Source organism: Emys orbicularis, chromosome 15, assembly GCF_028017835.1.
Source record: "Emys orbicularis isolate rEmyOrb1 chromosome 15, rEmyOrb1.hap1, whole genome shotgun sequence".
NCBI classification, from domain to species: Eukaryota; Metazoa; Chordata; order Testudines; family Emydidae; genus Emys; species Emys orbicularis.
Window position 1 is genome coordinate 21152556 of NC_088697.1, and position 13623 is coordinate 21166178.

At 41.0% G+C, this 13623-nt stretch overlaps 1 protein-coding gene across 1 annotated transcript in view; it reads right to left on the reverse strand.

The window, feature by feature from the left end:
* Nucleotides 1-13623, reverse strand: part of ARHGAP32 (Rho GTPase activating protein 32) — a 224743-nt gene that overhangs the window by 182607 nt on the left and 28513 nt on the right. Inside the window, exons 2-4 of the mRNA XM_065417162.1 lie at nucleotides 13359-13450; nucleotides 12226-12267; nucleotides 11759-11843 (exon numbers count right to left, since the gene is read on the reverse strand). Coding sequence (XP_065273234.1) covers nucleotides 11759-11843; nucleotides 12226-12267; nucleotides 13359-13450 — 219 coding nt within the window. The remainder of the gene's footprint in view (nucleotides 1-11758; nucleotides 11844-12225; nucleotides 12268-13358; nucleotides 13451-13623) is intronic.

The following is a 13623-nucleotide window of genomic DNA, read 5'->3' on the forward strand; positions in this document are numbered from 1 at the left end:
TTTGATTTTGAAATACAACACATTTCGGGAGCTTCTAACAAAGTGGCTGATGCACTCTCCCGGGAAAGTTTCCCAGAGTTAACTGGTTAACAATTGTTTTTGGAATGAAACATATTGTTAGTTTTTATATAATCAGTAGTATGTCTAAAGGTACGTGTGTCTTATTAACTCTGTTTTCTCCTAGAGCTCCAGGAAAGAAATCACAGCCAGTGTGGAACCAAACGTCCAACACCATCTGTGATTTGGGGGGCGTGTCATAACTATAAAAGGAAGGGTAACAGCTCTCTGTGTACAGTACTAAAATCCCTCCTGGTCAGAGACTCCAAAATCCTTTTACCTGTAAAGGGTTAAGAAGCTCGGGTAACCTGGCTGACACCTGACCCAGAGGACCAATGAGGGGACAAGATACTTTCAAAATCTTGGGGGGGGAAAGGCTTTTGTGTGTGTCCTTTGTTTAAGGGGTTGTTCGCTCTTGGGACTGAGAGGGACCAGACATCAATCCAGGTTCTCCCCATCTTTCTAAACAAGTTTCTCTTATTTCAAAATTGTAAGTAAAAGCCAGGCAAGGCGTCTTAGATTTACTTTGTTTTCTCAGCTTGTAAATGTACCTTTTACTAGAGTGCTTTTCTTGTTTGCTATACTTTGAACCTAAGACAGAGGGGATTCCTCTGAGCTCTTTAAGTTTGATTACCCTGTAAAGTTATTTTCCATACTGATTTTGCAGAGATGATTTTTACCTTTTGCTTTAATTAAAAGCCTTCTTTTTAAGAACCTGATTGATTTCTCCTTGTTTTAAGATCCAAAGGGGGTTTGGATCTGTATTCACCAGGAGTTGGTGAAAGGAAGGAGGGGGGAAGGGTCAATTTCTCCTTGTTTAAGATCCAAGCAGTTTGGATCTGTATTCACCAGGGAATTGGTGAAAGGTTTCTCAAGGCTTCCCAGGGAGGGAATTCTTAAGATGGTGGCAGCGGACCAGAGCTAAGCTGGTAGATAAGCTTAGAAGTTTTCATGCAGGCCCCTACATTTGTACCCTAAAGTTCAAAGTAGGGATACAGCCTTGACAGTAGCATTACACATTTCAGTTTAAATATTACATCAACATGAGCCACAGAGCCAAGTCCTGAGTGCGTTGATAAACTGTACTTCTAGCCAGTGTGTAATGGGAGCATTCAGCTTCAAATGTCTTTAGCGCCATGAATGCAACCTGAATTAAGTACTTGATGGTATAATGGCCAGGAGTAAAGGGAGAAGTAAGAGAGAGCAAGGGAGAGCGATAATTGATACTTGTGGAATCTATAACAGAGATCAAAGCTGCCTCTCAATACTTAAGTCCCTTAGGCTTTTACAGTCACAGCCTTCACACAAGAACAACCCGGAAACAGGAGACTTCGCATCCTATGCACACTGCCACATCGGGGAACAAAGCAGATCATATTTAAAACAAAGAAAACATCAAAGTCTGCAGACTTGCAAGAATGCCTCCGGCATATAGCTCCATGGTCATGTGTGCGTGTCATTTTAAATCTAGAAAAGGGCCCAAATCAAAAACCCGTATATCAACACCCAGGAACCCTGAGAAGTTCTGTACAGTTCTTTATCTCTAAGAGCTAAAACAAAACCCTGGAGCTCAACTCTGAAGATCTTATAACAACCTCTCTGACATGTGAAGCTGTCAAGACGGCAATTCATAGCTGCGCCATGGAGAGAGATTCCCCCATGGCTACAGCCCTACCAAACTCACAGTCCATTTTGGTCAATTTCACGGTCATAGGATTTAAAAAATCATAAATTTCATGATTTCAGCTATTTAAATCTGAAATTTAATGGTGTTACAATTGTAGGGGTCCTGACTCAAAAAGGAGTTGGGGGGTGGGGGGGTCGCAAGGTTATTGTAGAGGGGGTTGCAGTACTGCTATCCTGACTTGTGCGCTGCTACTGGCGGGTCGTTATCTTCAGAGCTGGGTGGCTGGAGAGCGGTGGCTACTGGCCAGAAGCCCAGCTCTGAAGGCAGAGCCACCGCCTGCAGCAGCGCAGAAGTAAGGATGCCATGGTATGGTATTGCCACCCTTACTTCTGCACTGCTGACAGCAGAGCTGAGCCCTCAGTCAGCAGCCGCCGCTTTCTGGCCACCCAGCTCTGAAGGCAGCAGTGCAGAAGTAAAGGGTGGCATGGTATGGTATTGTATAATACGCTATATCTGTATAGTATAGGGTAAAAGCACACAAAAGATGAGATTTCACAGGGGGAAAACTAGATTTCATGGTCCGTGAGGTGTTTTTCATGGCCATGTATTTGGTAGGGCCCTACCCATGGCATACATGCAAACATTTTAATGTACAATATATATAAATACAGCCTTTTCGTCTCATGTGCCTCTTTCTCCGTATTTCCTTGCTGTATGGTGCAGATTATCAATATGTGTGCACAAAGAGCAGCTCTCTTCTTGGTATTCAAAAGGCCCTCCAATCCACAATACAATGTTTGATTGACACATCAAAGAAAATGGATTATGACATTGTTGAGTGGGGGGGAAACTGCTGACTTTTAAAAGTGAAAACAACCTAGAAAGTAGATCACACTGCTATAGCTAGTCAATAATTTCCCCAGAGTTCCATCTATGGAATCTGGCAATCCTTATTTACATGAATAACCCTTAACCAGCAAGTAGTCCCAATGAAGTGAATGCAGTTACTCATATGAACAAAATTTGCAGGATTAGGCCATTTGTTATCTAGATTTCTTGAGCAAGAAGTGCACTATAAGGTACCTACATACCACTGAAAATCTAAAGCTAATTAAAAGCAGCATTAACTGGCTGGCCCCTAAGCTGCCAACTGTGTCGTTAAAACCAGAATTTCTGGCACATAAGCAAAACTAAATAAACTGTCTTTTATGCAAGCAGGTAAAGTAAACACAATGCAAATGTTCCAAATGATGTTTGAGTTAACAGCTAATACGTCCACCAGCATGTCAAACCTCCACTGGAGAATAAAAATATTACCTGCTACTATAAAAGCCAGGGATCACATCTATAGAAAGTTTGTTAGATATTAAAAACATATCAGCTTGGCATATTTTTAAAACAGTATAAAGTGTCACTCAATGTATTTTTAATGTTCTTCTTAAAAGAGTGACTTATTGTTTATAAAAATGTAAAAGTTTAATTGCCTCTCAAACTATGTAACATTATGAAATAAGGATTACTTTTCTGGAGTATGTGGGTTCTTTATAAATATTTTTTAAATATATTTTAATTATACATTTTTCTGTTTTTCCAGATTATTAACCTTTAGCAAAGAACAATTTTCCAACACTTCTATGCTCCAGTTGCTAATTAAAACCTTTTATATATATATATATATATATATATATATATATATATATATATATATATATATATATATATATATATATATATATATATATATATTTCTGTGACATGCCGCTAACGATGATTTATGATGATGGTAAATATTGTAGGTCATTGCCAAAGTTAATCGCTGGGCTAGTTCCAGCATTAGTTGTTCTTAAGATTTACTCAGGTCACTGAATAGCCACCGCATGCTGAAAAAAACCAGAACTGCTCAAGTGAGTTCCACACACCTTTGGTGGTCAAAGAAAAGAAGTCATACACATCTTGCAGGCCAAAATTTTCAACCTTGGCTGCCAAAAGTTAGGCACCTAAATAAAAATGACTTAATTTGCAAAGAATCATAGAATCTCAGGGTTGGAAGGGGACCTCAGAAGGTCATCTAGTCCAACCCCCTGCTCAAAGCAGGACCAATCCCCAGACAGATTTTTGCCCCAGATCCCTAAATGGCCCCCTCAAGGATTGAACTCACAACCCTGGGTTTAGCAGGCCAATGCTCAAACCACTGAGCTATCTGGGTTATACTGCATCATGATTCAATTTAAACTTAAAGACAACTTGGGCTGAAGTGAAGGGGATATTTGGGATCAGATATAGGCATTTAATCCCAAGTGAAGGTAACAGAGAGAACCTCTCCTGTGAGAGATAATTCAGTAGCCACATACAACATTCGATTTAGTATTGGTAGAAAACTGAATTCCTCTTTTATAAAGAGAAAGATAAACAGGTTTTGCATCACTTTGGTTCCAGGACCTGTCAGTCTGGGAGGAGGTGCTGTATACAGCACATTTAGAGAGAAGGCTAGGCAGCTGGAAACACACTCAGGTTTCAAAAGAAAACCCAGAACAGAATGAAATTGGTCATTCATGTACACTTCAGTACTATATCTTCAACTGCAGAGCAGAAACACCCTTTACTTCTTTTAAAGATGGCCACATTCTGCTCTGAATTACTCCAGTGCAACACCGTGAGATCAGCTCCACCCCACTGGAGAATCTGACCCACATATTCCATTTAACCCTATTTCTAGCAATAGGATTTACACATGCACAACAACAGAAGGGACTTGATTGTCTCCTACAGATGGAAAGATATCATTGTAAAAGGCTATATAAAAAATGTTAACTTATCCGGCTCCACTTGGGCCTTCAGCAGGATTTGAACCTAACAGCTTCAGAGTTAAAAGCATGAGCCACTATGGCTTGACCTAAAGGACTAACTCTTCCAGAAGCTAGAGATTCTGTGAACCTCTTATGTGGACAAACCACTAGAGAGGGACAAAGATCCTAACATGTCAATTTGCTTTGCTTCCCAGAAGAATAAGTACAGGTACTAGCAACAATTTTATTGTATTATGGAGAGACGTCAATCATTGCACAGTTACGATTTAAATTACCCTTCCTTCATAAATAAGTTCCCGTTTGATTTTTCCCCAATTTGCTGGAAGAAAACCAATCTGGCTGAAATTTCACAGGTGTGCTCTTACTCCAGCGTAGACTTTTTCTGAGGTGTTTGTGGCAAATTGCATAAGTCATGTGGGAAATACAAGGATCCAAAACCTGAGGTGAACTTACGACTTGAATATTTTCCTAACTTTTTTGGCATCAGAAGCTTGGCCTAGAAATCCATTTAAAAAAAATAATCTGTTGACGTTGGCAAGAGCTGGTGCCAATTTTGGGAGAGTCACTGGCAGAATTATTTAGTTATTAGAAGCACTTCCATATTCACTCTGAGCTCTGCTGTTCTTCATTTCCTAGGCTGTCAAAGAAGACCTTGCAAAGTCTCCAATGGCCTCCACTGAGAAGGGAAGAACAACAGGGAAGAAAACATATGGAAGGGACAGGAGACTCTGGTCTGGAAGAAACAGAATAGAGCACCACAGAGAGGATGGGAGGCAAGGTGAGGGGGGAAGGTGGTGTCTAGTCTGGGGAGAGGAAATCCCTTTTGCAGTTGGAAGGCAGGCCGGCAAGTAGCAGGGCTCATCCACGCACAGCTTGCAAACTCTACGGGGATTCTTGCTGCTCAGCCTCTCAAACATTTTTTTAAAAACCTAAAGCAAATTCCTGGGCTTACTGTCTCCTGTGGGCAATGATATAGGGCAGAATTATGGTTGTTTGAGTGATTTCTACTGTGCATGTCCCCTTTTCTTTTTATGGAAGGGAAGGAAGAGAGAGGCTGTTTTGTGCTTGTGAGGTTAACAGTGAATTTCAAGCCTAACATTTGTGCTTCCTTTTGAATCTTTCACACGCTCTTTGGAGATTTCCCCCCCCCCCCCTTAGATAACAAATATGTAGTTAGAAGCTTTTTTTTCCCCCCCTTGAACATTATTTAAAAACAAAAACCAAAGAAAACCCCTTAACAACAGGCTTTGCTCACGAAAGGCACAAAGAGAACCAAGCTGATCTCTACAAGGGTCTGCTTCCTAAGACACACCAGGAAAAGACGCTTACAGGCTCCAACTACAGCCACAGCAGAAACGTGGCGTGTCTTCTTGGCTGCAAAGTCTCAGCTTGCCGAAGGCATTCTGCAGCAAAACTGCTCAACTTATAATAGGGATTCCTAGCAGCTGCTGCCTAGACTGGAGGAAGTGATTCTGAGTTCAAGTACTTCCTCTGCCACTGATCATACACTTATAATACACTTATACCATTGCAATGCCAGGGGTTGATGGATGAGAGAGAGTGGACCTTCCATGTGTAGCAATCCCCAGACAGCTATCCCTTTTGGGGTTTTAGTCAGTCAGTCATTGTGCTGGTACATAAATATTCACACAGAACATATGGCCTGAAGGGGTAATCTGTCAAATGATAGGGCGCCTGAGGAAAGAGAATGATCATAACCCTTTATTCCATCCCACTAGACTCTGGAAAGAACAAAAAATGTGACCGACTAACCATTATGCTGCTCAGCTGTTCATATTGCAGTTCTAATGCACACTCAACCAAAGAGCATGAAAAATCAAGAATAAAATTGAATTTTATTTCTAACAAGAATTAAAGCTACCTCCAGTGCCCATTATCTCTCCCTCTCTCTGTTTTATGAAAATATACTATATTGATAGACTTACCTTTCTTAATATTACTGTATCCACCCTAGGAGGACTGTGCCGCACTATGCTATTAAGTGTTTAAAACTATACAGTTGTGTGTGTAGTCAAGCTTTAGGTTTTACTCGGGGTCAATGAGTCCTAAGTCGCTTTTAGAAATGGACTTTGGGTGCTCTTTTGGAGAAGTGGAGTTGGTACAGTTTTAGATAAAGTGATGCAGGAATGTGGAGTGGTAGTGAACAGGATAAGTGACAGGATAATTTTGGTTAAGTCAGCTCTTGCAAATGGCCACCCCCTAAACGTTCTACTACTCGTGTACCTTTAAAATTGAATGTGTACTAAAGCGTTTTAGTACACACACAATGATTTCTAAATGATTTGCCCAAGGTCACACAGTCAGTCAGTGGAAGGACTAAGAACAATACCCAGGTCTTCTGACTCCCAGCTCAGTGCTTTCCACTACTGCCTAATACTATAAACAATGTTGGCTAGGAGACCTGCTAGTCTTTTCACCATGTGCCATCAATTGAATTTTGAGGGGCTGTGGACATGTGCAAGGGACCACATCACAATTAACAGATAGGGAGCAAGAAGGATGGAAAGGGAAGAGGAGCTAAGCAGGGGAGGGGGAAGATTACAGACCAGTCTAATGACACTGAGTCAGCACATTCCAACTGCCACATAATTACAGTTTAAAAAAAAAAAAAAAAAAAAAAACGTTTGGTGTAGAAGGTATGTTCTGCAGATAGGGCTGCATTACATATATCGTCTCTCCTCCCCCTACCAAAACCAGTCAGACTTGTGAAAGCTCACCCATTGTTAGATTTTTAAAAATTTATCATGCAGAGCCTGACCTTTCAGCATATAATTAAAAATTCAATGATGCAGACCTGAAGGATAAATGAAATACTAAATATAATTTATTTCCTCAATATACCAGTAAATTCTTTACAATGTTGAGATCAACAAAGCGCATCCCATTACTAAAGTTTTGATCCCAACTGGGTGTGCCAATAAATTCCATTAGTTGCCTGGTGAGCTAACATTTTGCCTTACAGAAAGATTTGTGGGTTGTTGTTTTTTATGATAGCACTAGTCTTTGTGAAAGGATTTTTCCACCGTTCATTTCAGTGCCTCAAATCAAGACAGAATATGCATTTGCTGCATGGCTTCAATGCGGAAAAAAATATAAATGTTAGTAAGCAAGGTAATGCTTCAGAGGCTCTTTATTCATTTACTGCTGACTAATGGAACCTCCTGTTCTTCAGTGGATTGGTTGGATGACAATAGTTAACATTCATATACTACTTCATGTTTTCAAAGCTCTGTACAAACCTTAACAAATTAAGCTTCAGTACATCCACATGAGGTAGGGAAGTGTTATCCCTATTTATACATGGGGAAACTGAGGCACAGAGTGGTTAAATTAACTTTCTCGAGGCCAGAGTAAGCAAGTAGTCGAATCAGGATTAGAACTCAGAAGTTTCTTGGACCCAGGGCTGTGCTCAGTCCATTAATCCATGCAGCCTTTGGGACACAACATGCTAATCCAGCCACAGAGGAACATGCATAAATAAACCATGTGTAAAAGCTATCAGGCCACCTCTTGCAATGACAGAACAGAGCTGGTGTGTTTGTACAGTGTCAGCACAATGGGACCTGGTCTATGAGTACTATGGTAAGGCAACTCATCCAGCAACAAGATCTCCCTGTATCTTTGGGTCTTGGTGTCATAGAACTCTCTGAGCTGGGGCACGGGCTGGACATATACAATCCATAAACCCATTTATTATTTATAACACTTTATAATAAACTAATGTAGCTTGTTCTCCAGTAACAATAAGCTGTAGCACCTTGTTTGGATTTAGTGACTACATGAATGATCAGCTCTACTGCCCTCTGGTGACTCAGTCCTCAGAAGAATTCATCATCGTTTGTATAATAAATTTCTCTTGGTTTGTGTTCTATGGAAAGTAGCAAGAAAAGTTTTTTAAAACCCTTTTCCAGCTATGATTTAGAGAACTTCCTTAGGTACTGCGGCATCCAACACCCGTTAATTTCATTGGGGGCTGAACATCTAAATCCCTAAAACCCAGTGGATATATCCAGTGCCACATGAATGCTGACCAGCACCACCCAGGCAATCAATGTTTAGCACTATTGCCAGATACAGTTCTGCCAAAGCACCTCATCACTGAGATGCAACAGCCCAGATATATCACTCCTGGGTCTCTCTTAACAGGAAAATCATGCTGAAATTAGCATGGTTTTGTTAATCCAGCACTATGGTAAGAAGAATCCATTTTCACCCATCTCATGAGACTGATAGAGGAGCGTCTCTCTAGAAGTGAATCGCCAAGCTGTCAAGTCCCATTGCTCCACCAAACCCCTATCACAGATGACAAACATTAAAAATCAATTTGAAAGCTGGCCAAACTGTTATTAGACACCTTTATATAATTACTGATGTCGCCATAAAATACTGCCTGTCTACTATGCAAATTTTTAAGAGTGAATAGTTCTTCAAAGGAAATTACACCCACTAGCCCTTCAGATTAAAGTTAGTAATTTGCTATTAGGTGTCAAACTATCATTTAAAAGTATGTCATTCCAGCCTACTCCTATTGTCTAGTCTACTTCAATTTATTAGCACAAATGCACCACTTAAGATGTGTGAGCTCTATCCAACGCTATTCTCTACAGAAGGGAACTATATTCATGCTGTACCAACGGTTTTAATTTGTTTTTCTTCTTTGGCTTTTTAATACTCAGCCTTCTGCTACCAAGGAAGCATCATAATGCCCCTAATCTTTCATAGCTAGAGACCCGGGCTCAAATGTGGTTTAGTTCACAAGAGCAATGAATCTCAACCTGTGCCTGAATGTGTTTTTGCTCACATTACAAAATCACTGCACAACTTGACTCCACTAGTAGTCACTGTTCAGCAGAAACGAGGAATTAAGAGGAATAGGGCAGGTAATTAGGGCCCCCATTCAGCGAAGCATTGAACCACATGCTTAACATTAAGCATACGAGTAGTCCCATTGTTAAGTTAAGCATGTGCTTAACTGTTTCCTAAATAAGAACCTAGGGGGAAAATGTTCACAAGTTCCTACGTTATGGGAGCCAAAGTCCCATTTTCAAAAATAACGTAGGCACTTAGGAGCCTACGGTCTACACAGGGATACAAAAATTCATCCAAATCAACTAAAGGTATTAATTTAAGTAGATTAATTAAACTGCATTTAGTCCCTTTGTGGACATTCTAATTCATAATTAAAATGACCTCAAATCAGTTTAGCTCAATTCACTTCCAAAGTGAATTAAAATAAACAAAATTAAGGCCACTTTAATTCTAAATCAAAGCATCCACACAGGTATTTAATTCCGTTTATCTAATCCACTTTAAATTCAAACCTTTAGTGAATTCAGATTAACATTTCTAAACTCCACATGTAGACAAGCCCTAAGTCTCGTTTTTGAAAATTTTATCCCAGATCAGGATTCAGGTTCATTGGAAGAACAACGTGAAGAAAATTTGTACTGAACACATCTATCTCACTTCACACTGTGATAGCATCTCCCTGTCATCAGTCTTGTAACTGTGCCTGCAGCATTAGGAAAAGTCAACATATACTTAAACCACAAATGCAATTCAATCGTTTGTCTTCAAAATATTTTAAGCAAAAATAATATGCAATAGGATGCAATTTCACTCAAGTACATGCATTATGCATTGTGAAGACTGAGTACTCATTATCTTTGAATGACAAAAGAGAAAAGAAAATTCTCAGAGGAATGCACAATGCCGTAAAATATAAATCTGTGGATGGAGAGAGATGTACTTAGCACCTACTCCATTATAAAACCTTTTTTTTATAATAACAAAGATTAATAGTGTCACTTCTGAAAAAATAAAAGGAGACATAGGTAGGAATGCAGAGATAGCCACACTTTTCCAGAAGTACAATGCAGTACAAGGACTGGACCCTGCTCCTGTTGGCACATTTCCACTGACCAATGAGAATGGAGATGGCGTACCCATATAGCCTGGAGAGTGGGTATGGTCGAGGGGAGAGGGCACTGGTATGGAATTCAGAAGTTATGGGTTCTATCCTTGATTCACCACTGTCCCCCATGTAACCATGGGCAAGTCACTTCACCTCTCTGCCTGTTTCCTCTCACACTCTTTGCCTGTTTTTCTGTTAGCTCTAATGTGTGCATATACAGTGTCTAGCACAATGGGGCTCTGAACTCAGCTGGGGCCTCAAGGTGCTAATAACAACAATAAATCCTGAACATTGTTGACTTATTTTTATACAAGTCATCTCCTGCAAGACCGTTTGCAATGGTTGTCCCGCCAACCAATGATACTGGGACAACCCTGTGACCTGACTGCCTTTGAGAAATCAAATCCCGCATGGGACTCGACTGCTGTCACACTCCTTAGCAGTCAGAACATTCCACAGCGGTGGCTCAGAAGATGCACGTAAGCAGAACCACAACTCTCAACGTAAGTCGTTAAATTACTCTAAATGAAAGAAAATAACATCAAAGGGATGTGGCCTGGGGATTCTACCCTCCCTCCAGCTATAAGGCTGCTTCTCTGGCTGGCACATGCTGAAGGCATTAATGATGTTTTCTGTCTCTGAAGGCAGAGGACAAGGCTTGTACCATTTATGAGCCTCTGATAGTGCTTCTTGGTCCAGGACAAGTCTCGGGTACAGTTCAATAGAGGGAGGTTCTGCCTGGAGGGAACTACAGATTCACACAGGAAGGTAAACGGGCATCGCAAACGGACTGCAACTCAACCTGACTGGCAGCCCCTTGTTGTATTCTGCCTTAAGGAGGGCAGAGCTGCTGGAATATAATACCCGGGCCTAGGGTCATGTGAACAGAATAGGGAAACCTGAACTCAAATCTGTTCTTACAACATATACTAGATCTACATTAATATGCACACACATGCTTATTCTCATACATACATATGTACACACACACACACAAAAAGAAAAACACCTTCATTATTAAATCAGTTGTCTGTAAACACTCAAGTTCTGTGCCAATTGCAGTCTTTACAGACACTGCCATGAACTCACCCAGGTGCAATATATACTATCGTTTACTTCAAGGGAGTGCACAAATGTAACTGAGGGCATAAACTGGCCCGGTTTATCAAACCAGTTCCCAAAAAGGGACCCTTTCTGCTCCAACTTCTTATTACCAGACACTAACAAACAAAGCAAACCTATCTGGAGCTCTATGACGTGCTTTGCTCAGCTTAGTTAGCTAGTCAGACAAGCACAACCCAATTTTGTATGTAAATGAAATCTGAAACTTACCTGTATGTTGCCAAAGTCCACATTCTCATAATGGAAATGTGCACACTCTGCCATCTTCGGGAAGTGGCCCTTGGTAAAGGATAACCTGAAGTACATCAAGAGCAACCCATAAGATGCACATCACTGAAACAACTGTCAGAATTGCGTGTCATGATGAAATGCAGCTAGACCATCTACATTTAAGCGCCTGACCAAGACAATCCATCATCCTGAAGCTAAGGGAACATACAGTGCTGCTTATTTTGATGCACTAAAGCAGTGAGGAAAGGGATTTGGTGAGGGAGGTAATCTAAACTGCGAAGTGACATTTATCATTGTCTTTTTAGGGAAACACGTGCATTCCATCACCACCAAGGCCAGTGTCTATAGGGAAGGATGCAGGGACAAGCTGTTCCACCTGTACTTGCATTGGGGAAATTAATCTGTAAACAGCCTGACACAAGAGACATATGAAAGTCAAACTTTACCTGTGAAAGGCATCACAGCCCATCAGTTCCGGGTTGATGGATCTGAGGGTGCAGAACAAATGCTATTTATCCTTTGGCTTTTTAAAATTCAGCGGTGAGGCATAATCATCTCCAAACATCCCCAACTACAGCAATGGCTGACAGGGAGATGCTCTGGTTCTGCAACAGGATCTTCCTTCTGCTGAAGCTGCTGCAGACTCCGATAGATACTTCTGGTCGTGAGCCAATGAGATTGTCTTTATCTGGCTCACTCTTCCCACGGGAATAGAAGTGGGAAGTGAGATACAGCATCTAGCTGCTTAGCAATAGAACAAAGCCATTTTCCCTAACAGCATCAGAGCAGGATAGCTCTGAACGCACAGACCAATGCTGGTAGCTCTGGACCTTCTGCCTGCCCTTTAAACAGGGATGGGCCGAGTCATTTTTGCCTAATTTGGACCCCATTCACAGATCACTGGTTTGAATTCTGCTGAGGGAAGGCAAATGAGCATAAAAAGGGAACAGAACAAGGGCAGAGAGAAAAAACAGTTCAATGGGAAAAGTAGCGTGAACACAGCAGTGGGCAGGTACAGTGGAAAAAAGAAACTGAAAAACAGAGCAGGGACACAGAGAAAAATTCTAATGAAAAAAATAAAGGTCATCCACTTGTCCCAGTTTAGCTTTTCTTCTGTGTCAGGAATATAGGGGAAGTATTACACTTAACTTTGTACAGGCTTCCCTTTAGCTGCCCCTTTTTTTTTTTTTTAAATGAATCATCTTTGGGGGGGGAACCCCACAGTTTAAATTACAGCAAGAGTGAGATTCAAAATTCAAACTAGCTTTGCAACCCTTCTCCCCAAAAGTAAGTGTGAAAGATTTACAAAACCTCCACCTCATAAGCTTCATCCATCCCAAGCTTTAATATTTAGAGCATGCTGACCGGCAGTTTTGCTTTTCACAGGCAGCAGTTCCACGCTGCTCTGATAAGGAGACTACCAGAAATCCTTTAGTGCTTACAGCCTGGCTTCTGGATGCATTGGGGCTCTACTGCACTGTGACAGTCTTGAGCACAGCTAGAATCACAGAAGTTAGAGCACAGAGGACAGAAAAGCTACAGAATTAACTCACAAACAAAATAAACCCATTGCTCTTACTTTTTCACATTCTTCACTTTCATGCTCGCTGTGCTGCCGCACGTCCGAAGAGGCAGCTCCCCTGGAATCTCAGGGATATCTGCACCTCTCGCCTACCAAAAAAAAAAAAAAAAGGAGGAAAGAGAAACGTTAGATTTGATCGAACACTACACTTTGGTGCCTCCAACACTAGATAAATACATGCACTGTCTGTGCAGTTCTCACATATGTATGCAAGATATACTTTAGTAACTTGCCGCACAGAAATACTGAATCCAGGGATTCC